At 36.7% G+C, this 11836-nt stretch overlaps 2 protein-coding genes across 3 annotated transcripts; both read right to left on the reverse strand.

Annotated features, from left to right (window-relative positions):
• Window positions 1-20: 20 nt before the first annotated feature.
• On the reverse strand, window positions 21-6990 carry LOC120265760 (4-hydroxy-3-methylbut-2-en-1-yl diphosphate synthase (ferredoxin), chloroplastic). The gene is made up of 20 exons (XM_039273727.1): window positions 6824-6990; window positions 6306-6567; window positions 6062-6219; window positions 5470-5576; window positions 5289-5389; window positions 5113-5189; window positions 4584-4703; window positions 4261-4491; window positions 3392-3508; window positions 3200-3274; window positions 3038-3115; window positions 2546-2605; window positions 2371-2433; window positions 1983-2127; window positions 1751-1889; window positions 1510-1587; window positions 1269-1428; window positions 1061-1159; window positions 864-968; window positions 21-298 (listed from the first exon to the last, which is right to left on the reverse strand). Exons 2-20 carry the CDS (start codon window positions 6532-6534, stop codon window positions 197-199), a joined length of 2244 nt encoding a protein of 747 aa, XP_039129661.1. The 5' UTR covers window positions 6535-6567; window positions 6824-6990; the 3' UTR covers window positions 21-196.
• A 1075-nt stretch (window positions 6991-8065) lies between these two features.
• On the reverse strand, window positions 8066-11662 carry LOC120258348. Of its 2 annotated transcripts, none has more exons than XM_039265833.1 (9): window positions 11505-11662; window positions 11037-11150; window positions 10396-10902; window positions 9799-9970; window positions 9195-9489; window positions 8880-8952; window positions 8708-8798; window positions 8545-8624; window positions 8066-8417 (listed from the first exon to the last, which is right to left on the reverse strand). In XM_039265833.1, exons 2-9 carry the CDS (start codon window positions 11109-11111, stop codon window positions 8298-8300), a joined length of 1413 nt encoding a protein of 470 aa, XP_039121767.1. In that variant the 5' UTR covers window positions 11112-11150; window positions 11505-11662; the 3' UTR covers window positions 8066-8297. The 2 variants fall into 2 exon arrangements, with proteins under 2 accessions (XP_039121767.1, XP_039121689.1); XM_039265755.1 differs by having other exon boundaries at window positions 11037-11225; window positions 11505-11646.
• Between the last annotated feature and the right edge of the window lie 174 nt (window positions 11663-11836).

Genomic DNA, 11836 nt, shown 5'->3' on the forward strand with positions numbered 1-11836 from the left:
ACTATATACTATAGAGGATGGAGAACAATAAATACAATTACTGATCATTAATAGCTAAATGACTTCATTTATGTTTATTTATTCCCTTCCAAGTAAATTACACACTATTATGGGAATGGAATACAATTCCATGTGAACAATTTTGTTTATGTTTTTATATCCAAAGCTAACCTAATCCCCTTTGATTGCAACTCTGTTACTCATCAGCCGGTGGATCCACCCAACGTCCATTGTCTTTTATCAGTTGGATCAGTGCGTCTGGTGCTTGCTCCATTGCTATGCCTCTCTTAACCACAGTCTGTCACATAAAAAAGAGTACAAGCCACATGACAATACAAAACAAGTAGCCAAACAAGAAAATAATACCACATAACATAGATTTTCAGAGTGATGTGAATTAAGAGAAGAAAACTATAGATCATCACAATTTCGAGAGAGACTAACAGACAGACAAGGAATGCGTTGTGAATTTTAGTTATTCGGAAGAATGACTATAAATCAATGGCTATGGCAGTACGTCAAACATTTTGGCTGCAATCTGGTGGATGTAAATTGATAGCTTGTAACTAGAACAATATCCATCAATAATAACATGCACCCAATGTTCATATCCGGCTATAGCAGAATCACAACTCAGTCAAATGATTTTTTCCGCATTGCTGTTGAGGTTGAAATGTGCAGGATAATGTTATTTCCAGAAATTAACCAGAACCCAAATGTGTTAGTTTTTATGGTGCCTTCAGCTATTATAATATTTCCTATCATAAGAAATACCTTGAGCTTTTTTTCGATATGAAAGAATACCGAAATCATTTGCTTTGAAATTGAGCAAATAAATACCCTCCAGAGTATCTTTGGCATACCTTTCCCACATAGAGGTCAATTTTTCCAGGGGTACCACCAACATACCCGAAATCTGCATCAGCCATTTCTCCTGGCCCATTCACAATGCAGCCCATGATTGCAATCTGCGACAAGAAGCATCAAAGAGTGATCATTTTTCTATAAACAATAACTGAATTGTGTAAAATTTGGTTCTGAAGATGTGATAAAGACATACTGAAACGCCAGGCAAATGGGATGTCTTTTCCCTTATCTGAGCACTAACTTCTTGAAGATCAAATAGTGTACGGCCACAAGAAGGGCATGAGACATATTCCTAAATCAGATTCATAGCACAAATAAATCAAAGACAATCAGAATACAAACTAGTGACATGATTATTCTTGTTAGAAGGAAAAAAAATGGTAGCAATCATAGCAACAGACCGTTTTGGTATTTCGCATCCTACAACCCTGCAGTAAGTTAAAAGATGTGCTCCTCAAAAAATCAAAATCCTGGTCAGGTGCCTCAAGTAGTACACCATCCCCAAGACCATCAACAAGAAGAGCACCAGCATTGCTCCCGGCACCAATTACTAGATCATCCCTGCATGCAAGAAAGGACATTTGCCTATGAACATTTGCATATTGATATTGATACAAGAATCCATCAAAATTAACTAACTACCTGTGAGTCCCGGTAGGAAATTGTAGATGGTGAATTACAGGGACATTCAGATTATTGTCTTGTAAATACTCAAACAACCTGCGGTAATGGAGAAGTTAGATATGATGGAGAAAGTTTAATGTCTGCTTGTGCAGGAGTAACAAAGCCTCCACTAGTAAAACCAAACAGTAATAAAAAATAAATCAGCAACTAAATAAGCTGACCAGGCATCAATAAATCCAAACTCATCAAGATTATTTACCTCCGTCCAGCATGAACTCTGCCGATTTTTTCTTCGCTATATGGTGGATTATGTAGCAACATTGTCATATCAACATCTTTAAGGATGTCGAGTTCCTCATAGGGTTCATCACCACGAACAGTCACAGCTAACCGAGTACCTAAAATAAAATGGGCATAGACCAATGAGAAGAAAACTACCCAAATACTGTGTGATCATGAGTCGTGAGTCATGCAAGCATCAAAAGGCTAACCTTCTGGCAGAAGCTTATGGGCACCAGATGAAAGTTCCTTTAGATTTATAAGGGCAATAGCATGGGGCAATGGTTTTGTTAACTGTTCTGATAAAGGAGTCAAAATTCCCATGCTTATGTCAACCAATCTTTTGAGAGCCAACCTCTGATAGACAAAAAGAAATATCATTCAGATACAAGTCTTTTCAATAATTTTTTTAATGACTAGCCAAAAATGCTTAGAAGTAACACACACACACAGAGTGAGTGAGAAAACAAAAACAAAAATAAATAAATAAACAGAAGACATTAAACAACAATGACACTCAAAACCCTGGAGATGTCGGAAAATTTTTTGCCACTTTATTACTTAAGGTAATAAAAAGGTACAGAAGTGTTGAATGCTTACAGAATCAATGTCTTCAGTTGAAGGAAGCTCTCTCAGAAGAATAGAATCAACTGTTGCAAGGTCCTGGAGTTCATGCAATACGTCAAAACAACAGTTTTGGCTTCTACCATATAATCCACCAATATGGTCATTCATATTTGGAAATTATGTTATTATCAAAACTCAGAAAGTTAACCTTGAATGGCATGCCGACAACAAGTTTTGTGGCAAGAGACCTGTAGAGAAGCTCTGGTGTCTGATAGAATGGACCAAACAGAAAAAGTCAGTAAGACAGATAGGAAGCTAATAATAGAGGGAAGGCAGCAACATTCTGAGTACTAATATAACATTATAACATGGAAACACAGCTATTATTCTTAAGTTTTAGACATATTGCTGGATAGACTGCAGAAAATAAATTTCAGGGTTAAAGAATGCAGGCAAAAACTAAATTCTAAAAGTGATGTTAAAGATGAATAACCAAAAATCTCTACATAAAACAATCAATTTCAAGATGATCAGGATGACGAGGTGATGAGCCAAATCCTGTTGTGACTGAACTTTATTCTTGCAAACATATATCAATAAACAAGTTGCATACTTCAAAACTAAATACTATTGTAATGCATTAGTTTTTTCATGTTAGACACTACTTAAGTAAAATAGCATTAGACAAAAGGAAACCTACCTTCAACTGATCCAAGGACACGGACATAAGAACGGAACCATCACGATGTAGGACACCACGGTAGTCCACCTCCTCTCCCTAATTCAGAGAAAACAAAATCCATCAATCAGCAAGTTGAACCACATTTTGTCCTCATTAAGGGAAAAGGTTAAAAAAACTTACCTCCTTCTGCATTGGCAATTGAACTGTTCTACGCTGGAAATCAAAATAATGCCTATGCTTTTCTTCGAAAGGCACCTATTGGAAAAATATTTACAAATAACAATATAAAATTATAAACTGAATTTGTTGCCAACAGTGTTTTTGCAGCAGGATAGGAATAAAACGAGGCAGACAGGTACATGAGAAGCTTACCACTCCCTTGTGAAGATTTGCAGCTTGTGTTCCAAGGTTTGCAAGTCTTCTACAAGGATCAATCTCTTCCTCAGGTGGTTCAGTGAGGGAGACCCGGATAGTATCTCCAAGACCATCCTAGCAGGAACATAGTTTAACAGATATTGTCTTATCAATTTTTTAGACTAAATATCTCTGGTTTTCAAATGAATCAACAAATAACCACCAGTCAGAGAAAACAGAAAAGTTTGGCGAGGATAGTATGTGCCTTTTAAATGTGAATCACCACAATTTCTACACTAGGACTTAGGGTTAAGGATCCTATCATCCTATTCAACTCTGTAAATCTTGATGGTTTTCACATCTCATAGGAGATAATCATTTATCAAAGAATTCAGACCACATTCAACCGTGAGAAAGATGCAACGAATTTCGATTTTGATTTATGCTCCTGGCTTTAATTCAATAAATGTAGGCAAATAGTGGGAGTCAAGTACAAATTAGATTTGCATATTAGACAAGGGTTACATGGGAAGAAAATAAAATCAACTCAACTAGGAGAAGAAGATAATAAATGTCAGGAATTAATTCAAATCTATTAGATGGAAAACCAATGATCATTTTTTTTAGACTAATCACAACCGTTTTGAAAGATGAAGTCTCCTCATGAAATTATAAGTTTTTGAAAAGGAAGAGAAATACATGAAAGCACACTATGGAAACTTTTTCAAGTCTTGAACATTGATTGACTTATGAGAGAATATTTATCCATCAGATTTGCTTGAGATGTTGATGATCAGTTTACTGACATAAAAATTGATAGATCTACACATATTTAAACATATACAGCACAGTGGAATAGTAGGCAGAAGCCATGAAACAACAGATACCTGAAGAAGAGTTCCAATGCCGATTGCAGATTTCATTCTCCCATCTTCACCTTCTCCAGCTTCAGTTACTCCCAAATGCAGAGGATAATCCCATCCTTGAACATACATTTCTGCCACAAGCAATCGATATGCCTCAACCATGACGACTGGATTGCTGGCTTTCATTGAGAAGACAAAATTATGGAAATCCAGCTTCCGACAAATTCTTGCAAATTCAAATGCAGATTCAACCTGCCCCAAAACCATTATGTATGGGAGTGAGTATACATTCATTGTGAAAATAAGGAATAGTGAATGAAACTACATAAGGATAACTTACTGACCATTCCCCTGGGAGAATCCCCATGATAACTCATTATACGATCAGAAAGGCTTCCATGATTTGTTCCAATGCGCATTGCTCTTCCGTATTTCTTACATTTCTCAACCAGCGGAGAGAAAACCTGGTTCAATAAAGGAGATAAGTGAATTCATCAGAAGGAAACTATATGAGATTGAAACATATATTGTAAAAAATTACTTGGCAGATTGATGAGCATAATTTTGTTCTAATTAGCATGACAATGTTGTCATACGTGCAAATTTATATCAAGAAGATATAGACAGTTAAGAATCTTAAAAACTGTCTTTTAAAAAAAAAAATGCATAGTCAATACCTTGCATTTAATTTATAGAATGGAACATGAGTGAAGTTTTTAAAACTTCTGAAGAATATAATGGCACTGGAGCACATATATTTGATGCTAATACTGACTCATATATGCTTGTCCAGGACTATGGAAAGTCCAAAGCAACAAAAGAAAAGCAAATAAGAGGAAGAGCCAAAGATGGAAGGACATAGACTGCTTAAACCTTTTCAATATGCTCAAGCTCCTTCTGATAATCTTCGTCTGTGTATTCTAACTTTTCAAATTGGGCCCGCCTATCAGCTGAAACAATAAACTGTTCCAGTGATTGAAAATATATATGTTGCATAACACTTGACTATAGAAGTTTATCATCGTAAACTAGAATGTAAAAAAACAGACCAAAATTTCCTGGGTTGACACGAATTTTATCAAAACACTCAGCCACTCTCAGTGCAACTGAAGGAGCAAAATGGATGTCTGCTACTAGAGGAATATTGTAACTGGAAAACGAAAAAATTTTATGAGACATTGTCATTACATGTAAGTTGTGGCTCAACTGTAAAAGGTATAGGCATGTTACTTTTTCTGAACAAGGCTATTCTTTATATCAAAACAAGCATCTGCTTCCTTTTTTCCCTGAACTGTTATCCTAACCAAATCTGCTCCTTTATCTGCTATTCTCATTACCTGCAAATGTTGAAACAAGATTCCATCACCTGAACTCCAGAAGGCCCAATAATTGAAGAGGAAACTGCCTTCAGAATCTCTCAAAAAACAAATACTCAACCAAACAGTGAAAAATAAATGGACTTTCAAAAATGACACAGAGCAGAGTATGATCTTTCAGACAATCTCAAAAAACAAATATTCAACCAGGCAGTGACAAATAAATAGCCTTTCAAAAATGAGAGGAAGCAAAATATGATCTCTGGGACAATCTCAAAAAACAAATACTCGGCCAGGCAGTGACAAATAAATAACCTTTAAAAAAATGACAGCAAGCAAAATACGATCCTTAACACCAACTGTCAGTACGAGAACGTAAAAAATAAAGCAAAGATAAGAACTGGGTAAAAGAGGAGGCTTTTTCTTTGGGTTTGGGTGTTCGCATACTCCCATAATCTAAAAACTAAAGAAGCAAAACAGAATAGGCAAAGTGAAAGAGAATGGACCTCTTCAACTGTCTTGGCGACATCCTTCGTGTCAGAGGTAGTCATGGTCTGAATTCGGATGGGATGCTGACTGCCAAGAGCCACGTTTCCAACCATCACTGTACGAGTTCTCCTCCTCACAGTGTTGTGAACAGATTCACAATACTTTTGCCTAGGAACTATTGACAAGACATACAAAACAACAAATACCTCAAGCTCAAGCTCTAAAGATTGAAAACAAACATATTAGTGGAGAAATGAATACCGAGGAGAGGGCTCCCTTGAGAAGCAGGCTCCAGCTCAACAGTGTCGGACCCAGAACCAGCAGAATTAGTGATGGAAGGTGCCTTGGTCCTCCGAGAAATGGAAACGATCTTGCGGGAATCAGCGGCAAAGGCAACCTTTGTGAAATCCACACTCTTGGCAAAACCCAAACCTGACTCCCCGCTCCTCAGAGAAGGCAAAGAAGCAGGAGCAAATCCGGCAGCAGCCATCTCCCTAAACCCGCTCAAAACTCTCAGTCAATCCTGCATGGTGATTAGTGTTAGATAAAAAATCAACTTTTCCTCTTCTTCTTCTTCTTCTTCTTCTTCTTCTTTCTTCCTTTCATTTGCATCAAAATAAAATTTCACAGGAATTGGCAAGATAAGAGATTGATAACAAACAAGCATTTGATAACCAGAAAATCAATCTTATCCTGCGATGTTAGACACAAATAAACAAAACAAAGAAAAAAAAATCAAAACTTTAGATTAATTGTTCAAAGAAGTATGAAGAACTGACTGGTTTTTTCTTCTTTTTTCTTTTTTCTCTTGGATTGCAGCAGACAAGGAATTCCCAACTCCGCAGGGATTTTTATAGGACCTTAACGGAAAGGAGGAAAGCGACAGAGAGAGATAAATGTATTGATAGAGGGAAGGGAAGGAGTGAAAGGAGCGCGCTTGCACCTGTGGCTGTGGCACAGGAGCCACTCAGCCAAACAATAAAAATATAAAACCATTTTCACTGCTTTGGAAAGTTCCCACCGCTATATTTTTTTATATATATATATATATTTGCAAAAAGGAAAAATCCAGACAAGTGCGGGCAACCTGCAATTACCCTTTTTGTGTGTCAAAAAGAAATATATTTTTGGGTGAAAAATATATATATATATATATATATATTTGTTCACCTTGCTTTTTTGTCTAAAAGTCATTAGAGTATTGATTTTGAAGGCAGCATCTGAATGTTCGGTTTTGGCAGTGTGTTGCAACTGTTTGGCTTGTTTGCCAAAGCATCTTTTCATAATCCTCATGAGATTCCTCCGGCAGAAGGAAATCTAACGTTTAACTGTCTGTCTATATAATAGCCTCTCTTAAATATTAAATAATTTATCAACACACACCCAGTCAGACAGACTAGGCTAATCTTATGTCAAATATATGAGATTTTATTATTGTTAGGTTGAGGTCCGCAAAATATGATATCCAAGTGGACGGTCCGTGATATTTGTGTTGCCTGGTTGAATAGTGGGATTGGGATTTTTTTTTTTTGATCTTTGGGAGAGACAAGTGGGCACTTCCAATGCTTGTCACATGCGGGCTTTCTAATCCTATTTGCATTTCTAATGAATAGTCATCAGCCATCAGCCACAAATCATCAATCATCAATCATCAATTTATTTCCACCAGGTTGGTCATTGGTGGATCCAACCCGCGCATCATGCATGATTCATGCCTGTTAAATAAGTACACAAAACTGAGTGAGCCGGGAAGGCATCTTAATTTCCAATCCTCCTCCAACTCCTAAACCACGAGGAGTTCGTGGCGTGTAATTTTCATTCATGCCAATCACATTGGTACTGTCTCTACCTTTGAAAATGAAGGATGGGCCTTGCCCACTGGCCACTGTCCTTTCTCCATCTATCAACATACATTTGAATTTTCTCTTCATTCATTGTTTATACAACAACAACAAATCAACTGCCCCTGTGCGTGCGCGGCCACTATGCCAAATACATCATCTGTTTTTACAACCAAACACATCCTTAAATTAATAAACACTTTAATTCTACTCTAACATAAATATTTCATCATCATGGCAAACTGATACTGAACACACATGATGCAGGTAGGTCATAGGTGTGATCATTCACACAGCACAAGCACAAACGCTGGGTATAATACATACAACAATTGCCTGACAGCCCAACTGGGAGAGTTTTTAGTTGTCAGTTCCCGATGATTGTTGAGTTGATTGAAGTATTTCTTCAGAACTACGCATGTAACCTGATTCTCCATCTCAAGAACTCAACAATGATGGAACTCCCACACATTGTAATGGCAAACCCAGTAAATGTCGCAAGTACCACTGACATAATAGATTGCATATGAAACTGCAGATAGACACAGATTCAAACCAAAAAATGAGTCAGTACTACTATTACCAACAAAATTCCGGATGGATGGAATGCATATACAAGAACCATATTTTTCCTTTAGTAAACAAATTCACCCACTTACCATAGAGTAAAATAGATGAGCAAACAGCACAACCAACACAAACTGAACTGATGAATAAATCCAAGTGCATGTCCCAGCCACTGTATACATGAAGCAGTTACAAAAGATAAAACATCATCCACATGATACTGATGTTTTAAAATCATGAATCATTTGATTTTACCCATTGTCGAGGAAGTCATGCTTGCTAGAAGACCCAAGATGAAAGAGAAAGGCACGGCAATGGCCAGAGCAGTGAAACCATTATCAGCAACCTGCCAATGACACCTCTCATCAGCTGTTGAATCATTTAAACTGAATTGGATAAGTGAGATGAATTGAGTGAATTGTGTTACCAATAGCTGTTCCAAGAAACAGAAGTAGGCAAGCATGCTGACAAACACTAGGACCGGCATTTCCTGAAAGACCCTGGTGATAAAGGTGATGACATGTATCAGATGTCTAACACACAACAAACCACTAAAAATATTTGTGACTCCATTGAACAAAATTGTGAAAACTATGGCTTGAAGCAATGAGCAAGAATATATGCACACATGCACACTCTGAATTCAGAGTTTCTACAGGTAAACAAAGTTTTTTGTCAATTGATCCAAAAGATAAATTCAGGCATTCACCAAATTAATGCAGGTATGAGAAGTAAGACTCACCCGTAATTACAGACGATTCTTTGTGATATGGTGCCTGTTTGAACAACAGCTGCCTGAATATTGTGAATACGTAAAAGTGTAACAGGTAGGTTTTTGACCTCTTGCTTACAAACTTCACAATTTTTGGAACCTCTAAGAATAAACCACTTCAAAGCACATTCTTTATGGGCTAGGGCAAGTTCTCCTTTGCAGCTACATTCTAATTTGAGTGTGTCACCACCTTCGCATAGTTCAATCATGCAAATACGACAGACAGCCTCCTCTTCAGCAATATCCTCACCATCATCATTACTTTCTGAACCATTTTGATAGACAAAAAAATAATTAAGGTGCTTCTCCAAAATTAAAGACAGCGGCTGGTACATAATAGGGCAAATTGAGGTAGTAAGCTGATGTAGAAAAGAAGGTCTTTTCCTCTTATGTGCTCTTTGGTCAAGGCAAATAGAATAAAGGAATACAAGTTTGGATCTATATGTGTTGAAGAATAGGAACATTGATCACAAGATTTTTTTTCTATTTCAATATGAAAATTAAATGGGGAAAATTAGTCTCAGAATTTTAAAATAGAATCTGCAATGTATGATGCCAAGATTGAATTTTTTACCATGGTCTGGAGAAGCTATGATCTCGGGTGTGGCACAACTCATGTCTACTATTCTTGGAGTTGGAATTACGCGATACATGTTGCCTAAAGAATCCATTCTTTTAATGTTTTTGGGTTTGGCAACTGCAGGCAGAGAAAGTGAACGATGTATCTTCTTCTTGAACTCTTTTCTCTGTCAAAGAAGAAGAACCTAGTGAGGAATGAATCTAAATGTTATCCTGAACATAGACCTACCCATTCATCAGGCTTGGGAACTAATTCTTATGGTACCAACAGATGGATAATTCTCAACAATAATAAAGCATTATGATTAGCGTACATATGCATGAATGCAGGGTGATAATTTCATATAAAAGTGTGTAGAGCAATAAGCAGACTACTGATCGAAGTGAATATAATTATTTGGAAATATTGTAAGCGCAATTAAAAAAATGAAGAAAATAATGTGTAGCCATTTATCATTGGTGCAAATGATGCTAGATGCTGTTTCCATGGAATTTATTAGTGTGTGTGTGTGTGTGTGTGTATTGCATCAAATTTAGTGTGTGTGTATATATATATATATATATGCATATATATTACATCCAAATTACTTACATCTGACATGGAGGTGCCAACTGGGGTAGTTCTAAGTGAAAACATGCCATGCAAATGAGCAACAGGAGTAACAGGAAGAGATGATGATCCTCTTGGTGTCGATGAGAACAACTTAGTGAAGGATAATGACCTCAATACAGAAGGCTTCTCGCTGCTTGTTGCTGATGAATCATCTTGAACTATAACATCACATTTATCAATCTCAGAAACTGGACTCCGGAACTTAAAGCTCAGCCTTGGAAGGAGAATTTTTTTTATGGATGGTTTGGGTTTATATGATGAGATATCAGGGGATTTATGTTTTCTGTTGAAAGATGTAGGGCTTTTTGTGGGGAAAGGATTAACATTAGGAGAAGCACAATTTGATGTTAAAGGCATATTCAGTGCTACAAAATCTATGGATGCATCCTGCACACTAGTAGAGGGTATCTCTATAGAAAGCTTGGGGAGTTTCCCATGCTGAATATGTGAAATTTCTTCTGATGTTGCAGCTGTCTCACTGTTATCCTGTTAAAAAGGAATATATATATATATATATCTTGGCCAAAAAAAAAGGAATATACATATATATATATATATATATATGCTAAATATAAACTCAAGACACTATTTAAGAGTGCAAATTTGAGCACAAAATTTACCTGCACATTAAGAAGAAGAGATTTTGTGTGACCCCTGTCACCTTCTTCATGAGACATGAACCTTTCAGGTCCCATTTCAAGGCTTGTTGTCAGCAGTTGGATGATAGGCGGGTCCTTGAATTAAGCATGTATATCAGTAATGTGATTCATAAACACCAAACACCCTCACAATGAATTTCACAGCATGTTCTGCAAATTATTAAATTTTTTTTTTTAAAACAAAAAAAAGAAACAAAGGACAAAAGGAATTTCAGACACCAGTAACTTCATATTATCTTCAATACTCCCAGGCACAAAGTATAAAAAGAACCGAAGAAGGCATAAAACTGAATGAATGCTTGGCAAAAGGAAAACATATGATGTGAACTGGCAACCATATCACTCTGAAATTAAAAATAAATTTAAAAAAAAAACATAGATGTCATGGAAAAAATTTTAATTATATGATGAGAAGACAAGGATACATACAGGGATTATTTACAGATTTAGCAGCATTTGATGGAGTGATTTGAGATCAGGAAACCATAGAACCAGAAGTTGCAGAGTGTATGAACGAGCGTGAGCGGCAGTGAGTGAATCGTGATGTAAGAAATAGCGGGAGACTGTTGCGCCAGTAGGGCCCTCCGGCAAAATGAGCATGATATTGATGCGTCCACAAGCGTGTTTTTTTTTTCTTTAAATAATAAAAATAATAATAATAATATATCAGGTATTGGGGATTATAGCTCAATGAATTTGGCAGCAGATACTCCAGCATGTCAAAAGAGGGATAAGGAGGGCATGGCGCTCAAAATCCACAT

Source organism: Dioscorea cayenensis, chromosome 1, assembly GCF_009730915.1.
Source record: "Dioscorea cayenensis subsp. rotundata cultivar TDr96_F1 chromosome 1, TDr96_F1_v2_PseudoChromosome.rev07_lg8_w22 25.fasta, whole genome shotgun sequence".
Classification (NCBI taxonomy): domain Eukaryota; kingdom Viridiplantae; phylum Streptophyta; class Magnoliopsida; order Dioscoreales; family Dioscoreaceae; genus Dioscorea; species Dioscorea cayenensis.

What these genes read in the sequence shown, in the direction of transcription:
- LOC120265760 (XM_039273727.1), bottom strand. Translation starts at nt 6,534, where the DNA reads ATGGCTGCTGCCGGATTTGCTCCTGCTTCTTTGCCTTCTCTGAGGAGC. An exon ending in GGGATTCTCCCAGGGGAATG is followed by an intron (nt 4,492 to 4,583) that starts GTCAGTAAGTTA and finishes GTTTTGGGGCAG; the next exon opens with GTTGAATCTGCATTTGAATT. An exon ending in AATTGCCAATGCAGAAGGAG is followed by an intron (nt 3,116 to 3,199) that starts GTAAGTTTTTTT and finishes TCTCTGAATTAG; the next exon opens with GGAGAGGAGGTGGACTACCG.
- LOC120258348 (XM_039265833.1), bottom strand. Translation starts at nt 11,111, where the DNA reads ATGGGACCTGAAAGGTTCATGTCTCATGAAGAAGGTGACAGGGGTCAC. An exon ending in CATAGCTTCTCCAGACCATG is followed by an intron (nt 9,490 to 9,798) that starts GTAAAAAATTCA and finishes AAAATGGTTCAG; the next exon opens with AAAGTAATGATGATGGTGAG. An exon ending in CATGACTTCCTCGACAATGG is followed by an intron (nt 8,625 to 8,707) that starts GTAAAATCAAAT and finishes TCATGTATACAG; the next exon opens with TGGCTGGGACATGCACTTGG.